Source organism: Synchiropus splendidus, chromosome 12 (genome assembly GCF_027744825.2).
Source record: "Synchiropus splendidus isolate RoL2022-P1 chromosome 12, RoL_Sspl_1.0, whole genome shotgun sequence".
NCBI lineage: Eukaryota > Metazoa > Chordata > Actinopteri > Syngnathiformes > Callionymidae > Synchiropus > Synchiropus splendidus.
In genome coordinates, this window is record NC_071345.1 from 17,502,104 (window position 1) to 17,509,093 (window position 6,990).

The window sequence follows — 6,990 nt, forward strand, 5'->3', positions numbered from 1 at the left end:
TGTCAAACACAAGATTTTTTTTAAGCTTATATTCACTCATGAATGCACCTTTGAATGCAATAGTAAGGAGTGAACGAAAATCTCAAAATACAAGACACCAAATTACATATTTTTCCCTTTAAAAATGTAAGGAAAAAACTTTTGTATTGTTGATAATTGCACGTTCAAATATTTGAACAATGTTTTAGTGATTGTATTGTGGTTATTATTGTGATATTTGTTTTATAAGCATGAGTGTTTTTGTGATATATATTTTTTTCATTTAAAAAAATGTATTCTCATATTTTTGGTGAATGAAATTAAATTGGGTTCATCGTAACTATTAAATCACAAATGTTCTTTTGGATTACTGCAGCAGTTGTGGTGGCCGGAGCTATTAAGATACAAATTTAGTATAGCGTCCACCTATTTGCGTTCTACATATTTAAAAAAAATCACACGACAAAGAATTAATATTTAAAATTTTCAGTTTATTTAAAAAAACACTCATTGGACAGCAGTCAAATATTGTTTTCAAAACAATTTGACCGATAAACAAACATCGATTCTCTACTGAAATGTGAAATAACATTTACATTTTGTACACAGTCAATACAGCTTCTCTCTAGAAGTGATTCCTTAAATAAACCTGGCGGGAAAGTGCAAATATATCGTGAGTACAGCAGGTCTGTCGTGACGTCACGTTACAGTAAGTATGGCAATATTTATTCCCATATTGTTCGCATGTTGTTGTTGGTTTTTGTTTTATTTTTAAAGTGCAACTAAGAGTTTTGTCAATGATGAGTCGATATTTTTCAATAATTTAATTGCATGTATTTTGTTTGAATCAACAACACTCGGATTGAAACAAATCCCTCAGTGATCAGTAATAAACATGTTAATAGAATTAATATTAAGAGGAGTTAAATATGCGCGTCGCAGTCCGTGTTTTTGGCGGACTCTTGGTCGCTCTGCTCGTCCGTGAAGCAGACGTCCACGTCGCTGTCGTTGTCGCTCTTCTGCTCCTCGAACAGGTCCGGCTTCTCCTCCAGCTTCTTCACGCTCTGCCCGGGATGTCTGGACTTGACGTGCCGCTCCAGATCCCTCCGTCGAACCAGAACCTTTCCACAGAAGTCGCACCTGTAAGGCGTGTTCCCCTCCGCGTGCAGCCGGATGTGCTTGTTCAGGTTACTGGGATCACCGAATGGCCGGAAACAGACCTTACACTTGAGCGGCTTGTAGCCGGTGTGAGTCCTCATGTGGATTTTCAGGCCGTATTTCCTTGAGTATAACTTGCCGCAATAGAGACACAAGTGGCCCTTTTTGGGTTTTCCCGCCCCGGGGCTGCTCGTGCTGCCTGCAGGGAGGGAGTCCATCCTGGCTCGGTTCTTCTCTGCTGCGATTTCGGACAGCTGTTGCGTGTGCATGGCGATCTCCCGGTCAATGTTGGTGATGGAGCCCAGGTCTTGGTTTAGGGACGGAGATCCAAAGTAGCTCATGGACTCTGGGTACTTGAGAAGATTACTGAAGTGGAACTTGAGGGGATAGTAGGGGGCGCTGTAGAGCAGCTCACCATTGTACACAGTGAAGGGCATCAAGGGGATGTTGCAGTCTCCCCCGTAGGTTTTGACGCCGTCCAAGTGTGGAAGGGAGAAGCGGTCAAAGTTCAGTCCGGGGGGGATCTGGGGGTACCGGGAGGGGGACAGCCCGGAGTGAACCCGACTTTCTACGTGTTTGAAAGCAGAGGTCTCCTCCATGTGAGGCAGCAGAGGGAAACTTCGGATGGCGTTGGAGCACGGAACTATTGGAGCAGATGGGTCCATGACTCCCGGTGCGCACTTGGGTGGAGCCCCCGCTCCTCCGTTTAGACTCTCCCGGATCGGCTTCATGTGTCCGATCAGTTTGCTGAAACCCAAACCCCCCATTTTGGCGGCGTCCTCTCTGGATGAGTCTGCGCTCGGGAGTTTGGAGACCCCGGTGGGCTTGAAGGCGGAGCGGACGCCCGGGTGGAAGCCCATGGAGCTGAGCACCGAAGAGGCCGCTCCGAGGCCCAGCAGATGACCCTGGTTCCTGGCTGAGGCGACGCTCATGTCCAGAGCTCGCTCCTGCTCCTCGGAGCTGATCTTCTTCCCAAGTCCAATGACCCTCCTGCCCGAATCCGACACCGACGAGTGTCCGGTTCTGGGAGACGTGGAGGTGTTGGGGATGTCTCCGGACTTCGGGGACCTGCTGAAGGTCTCCGTTCCTCTGGCTTGCTCGCCGCTGACGAATCCGCGCCCGTTACTGAGCGCGCAGTGAAAATGCACGTGCGCTTTCAGGGTGTTGGGGTATTTGAAGATCCTCCAGCAGTACCAACAGATGTAGCGCTCATCACCTGAGGAGCAAACGCCAGGTTAATTCAATGCTGGACGCGCATCATTACACTTTAGCTGAAGAATTTAACCCCTGCGTGGAATTCTATCCAGCATAATTTAACAGAACGACTGGTCGCTTAGAGCTGATGAACAACTATTTACCATACGAACGTTAGTATTAATTGAGATTTGACCTACTGCCAAATTATGAGCCCGAAAGTTTCCCCTGTTTAATCGAGGAAACATGAGAAATTACATGCGTTAATTTTAGCCGCTCAGTTTTCCGATTCGTTTTTTATTGATATCTGTCTGCTTAAAAGGTTTTCCGTTACTCGTTCATTCGCCTGTTGTGGACGGGTGCGTTTCACCTGCAATATTACAAATGAGTAATATTTTTAATTTGAGCATGATCTCCTCATTATTATTATTTTTATTTCTTCGCGTTTAAAGCGATTATCTGCAGCAAAGACAAAAAAAGAAATGCATTTAAGCAAATTTCGCTGAAGATCTGGATTATTATTTCAGAATTTCAAAATATACTGTATGCATACTTCATCTACTCAACTTAGCGCACAATGTCGGAAGTTTAAAAGTCTGGGCAAACGTTGATTTTCATATCTTCTAATTATTTAAGAATTCATCTGCATACATTACATTCAATAAAGTCAACGAAATACACAAAATAAAATTAAATGTACACGTTATATTCGCATGTTCTCGTTTTTCCTTGATAAAACTGTACATTTGCTCGTTATTCTATAGACTATGAGAATGATAAAGGCTGAGAGTCGAGGCCGGAATTGAGGAGCTGAGCCATAATGTGGAGCCAAATGTCATCTCTCGATGACTCCCAGTCGAGCACTCAGGGGGTTAATCTAGATGTAATGACTGTGTAATCCTCGTCCATCCCATTGTTTCTCATCTGCGTCAAAAGAGCAAACGCCCAGTCCAATCTGGCGTGGCCCATTCACTGCGCGACTTTCCCCACTGTCGGCTCGGTACCGTGGAAGTGACGGCAGCTGGGGCTTGAAATCGCAAGTCCACGCAGACAAAAGACGCGGGTCCATCTGTTGACGCAGCGAATGTCCAGGAGCGTCCACACGGGCCGGAGAAGCGGGCCAATATACAGCCCACATAAAAGTTCTCATTCATCAGGCCACAATACCTGAACTTACTCCCCTAATTCACCGTGAAACACTTGCTTTACTATTTATTAGCTTTTGAATACATGAATTTTTAATGACGCGCGGACATTTGTTAACCCTCTCATTCAATTACACCGAGGCGTTCGTCTCTCCTAAAGATCTCCTCCTTCAATCCGATTAGAGTCGCTTCAGTCGGGGGAAAATAATCCCGGATGATTCATTATTAAGAAGAATTCCTCCGAAGTCTAAGCCGTTGTTGCTGTTTTTTTATTAATCTGTGAAACGGATTATCGCAGATTTAACTGGTGTTGTGGATAGATTAGAAAGATTAAATATAATCCCCCAAGCGCCCATCACTGGACCAAACAAATACCAAAATCTTGACTCCATTAAATCAAACTGCTTCCGCGCAAACTTTGTTTACTACTTTTAAATTGACATTTTTGCCTTTGGCATTGTTCTGAGAGCGTTAATCCGAACTGTCTCTGACTCGTCACGTATTTCTGTTCAATAATTCACTCTGGTTGATGATCAGTGCCTTCAGAACAAGCTCAAATATGCCGGAATAGTTACTCACCTGGCAACTTTTATTGCATCGCTCAGTTGAATGCGTTTCACCTTGTAATGATCAATCAGTATTTTATGATCTGTTATTATATTGTCTTTCAATCGTGTGGCTCACGTTTCATTTTACTTTTTTGTGTGTGTCAAGAATCTAATCCAGTCAACGAAATCTAAATTATGAAAAGTAAATCAATATCATTATCTTGCAACAGTACTTGAAAACCTGGCTCAGGTGTGGCCTGATGGTCATTTCAACTATTTTTACATCTACGTAAATAAAGCCTACACTTCGTTAAATTGAATTTTGCTATCATTTCTTTTCATTTTCCCCACTGATCTCGATAAACACTCGATTGAATTCCTCTGCCAAAAAGAAACTTTAACTCTTCATGACAAGCAGAAATGTAAATTAATAATTGTATTGCATTCACTCGCCGTAACACACAAGCACAAAGTATTTATTCGTTGATTAAAAAACGTCGCCTGCGATCATCCCATTCCGTTTTAAAGGTACATTTATCTGTTATTTGCCGTTGTAAATTGGGCGTTATTCTTAAAGCCAACCCCAAAATAGAATATGAACACGTGATTGATTTCTATCCCTCAGTGAGAAGAGACGCATCAGCGATATTGGCAGCTGTTTAAGTGGATGACAGCGAGTGAAGCTGAGGGCATGCCCAAAGTTAACGGGAGTCGTTTAATCCCAACGATTTCCTCACTCAGGTTGTTTTTGATCATACTTGAGGGGGAGAAAAAAAATTACCTTTCTCGTCGTGTGTGGGGGTCGCTGTGGTGGGGATGTCGTACCACTGGGCCAGAGCGTTGGAGTACCAGACGCAGAGCTCTTCTCCAGCTGGGATTTCTCTCAGGACCCGGTAGAAGATCTGCAATGTCGGTTTTACAGTCAGAGCGATCATTGGAGGACGATCGAGAAAAAAAAGGTCGACTTTTGGGTGAGCACTCACCTGGCCACCAGGTAGGTCTGACACTGCCTCGAGATTTTGTTCTTGGCTGCTTCTGGCTGCTCGGATCAGTCCGATCCAATCTGGTACCGGACAGCCCGACTCGTCCACGAACTCGCCACGAACCAGTCGAACCTATAAAATAATGTTTAATTCAGACTTGTGGATGTGCTGTGTGATTTTCCCCTGCTTCCAGTTCGGTTCCGTTTCCTCACTTCAGGGCGTAACGCGTCGTTATCCGCTCGGCTGCTAATCGACTAAAGAGAAGACGCGCGGGCCTAATTGAGTTGATATGGGAAACGAATGTGAGGAGTGTCAGAGCGTCTCTAAACTGTTGACGAACATTAAAGATCCGAGCGCGACATTTGACACGGAGATTGCACCTGATGATCCCGGGCAGCCCCCGGGCCACAAATTTAGACGCATCAATCACACTCTCGCTGACAGCCGCAACAATAAGTGGCTGCGCTTCAGCCGCTGTGCGCGTCGGGGGGAAAAAAATCACATATTCCGTCAGAATAATGACGTTTAATTACGCCATTAAACATTGGCCTCAATACGCGCGCGTGACATTTTAAATTAAATACCCAGTAACGGGCCATAGATCATTTAATTGGACCTCTTCACTGGAAAGAACCGGAACATTTTATAACGATGCATTAAGGCAAATATCATTTAAATTTTAAGCAAAAATACACCGTTGATTCAGTGGTGTAGCGGCAACTACAACACTTAAAAGGGCGGCATCTGTTTTTCAAAGAACATTACAACGATGCATCCCATTAATTTATTGACAGACGGTTACATCACTCATTAAAACAACCCATTTATTACAATATTCTATCACTTCGGTGATGTTTTCCTGCAGACAGGCAGCAAACGAGGCCTCAGTGGCATCTTTCCGTGGGCAGATTAGATTAGGATTAAACGGTCCGTGGTGCTAACAGGCCCGCCAGCCAGAGAAACGTGAAGCCCACCCAGCAGACCCCCATTAGGCCCTGTTAAGTAGAAGCGCTGGCTGACAAGCTGGCCCTTAGTGGTGCCCAATTATTCTGACGGAGGAAAAGGGCCCTAAAATAGTTTGACAGACTCCAAAAATATTTATTAACTTGTGCATAAAATAATTAAATATGAAAAGACAGCGACAAAAGCAGATTTTGGAGATTAATACAAAAGATGAAAACTCACCTTCTTCTTGGGTCCCGGCTCCTTGCGGTCTGTCACGTACTTTCCCAGTTTAAAGACACCTGGTACCGGTCCAATTCGGAGCCCGGGTGGGATGCAGCAGTCCGCAAACACACTGACCGTAGTGGGCGCCCGAGTGGGTTGCATGGCGTGGGGTGAGATCAGAACCATGAAGGCTGGATGGAGACGGAGCGGGAGGTGGCGGAGGTTGAGGAGGATGAAGTGGAGGATGAGGACCGGCCGATATCCGCCCTCCAAGTAACTCGGATGCGCTTTGCTCCGCGGCTTTTCTACTGATGGAGCAGGAAAGTGCCCTCCTTCCCTCCTCCTTCTCCACCCCCCTCCTCCCCTCTACCCCTCGACCTCTGAGGATACAGACGGGGAGGTGATGCTGCTGTAAGGTGCTTCTGATGTGTGTGTGTGTGTGTGTGTGTGTTTGAGTGAGTGTGAGAGAGTTGCAGCTGTGAGCAGAAGCAGAGAAGCCCACTGCTCACATGGAGACTTTCCCTTCACCCCGGCCGCATAATGAATCGCTCCGAAAAACGGTCAAGAGACACAAAAGGGCCGAGCGACCTTCCCATCCCCAAAATCCAATTTGTCAAGAGCAGAGAAAAGAGGGTCCAGAATCAAAGGTCCAGAGCGACCATTAATCCTCAGCATGTGGCTTTGTCCCGCAGACAGTTCCGATATTTTCACTGACAAATCCACTGTATAATTTCTCCATAAATCCTCATCCCGGCCCATTATTCCCTTTCACCCACCGTTTTGGAAATCAGGGGCTACTTTAAATCTACTTGGCTG

General features: G+C 45.3%; 1 protein-coding gene across 1 annotated transcript; it reads right to left on the bottom strand.

Annotated features, from left to right (window-relative positions):
* Positions 1-489: 489 nt before the first annotated feature.
* prdm13 (PR domain containing 13) lies at positions 490-6,433 on the bottom strand. Its single transcript, XM_053881317.1, has 4 exons — positions 6,193-6,433; positions 5,008-5,139; positions 4,806-4,926; positions 490-2,353 (listed from the first exon to the last, which is right to left on the bottom strand). The coding sequence occupies exons 1-4, from the start codon at positions 6,358-6,360 to the stop codon at positions 903-905; spliced, it is 1,872 nt and encodes a 623-aa protein (XP_053737292.1). The 5' UTR covers positions 6,361-6,433; the 3' UTR covers positions 490-902.
* Positions 6,434-6,990: the final 557 nt, after the last annotated feature.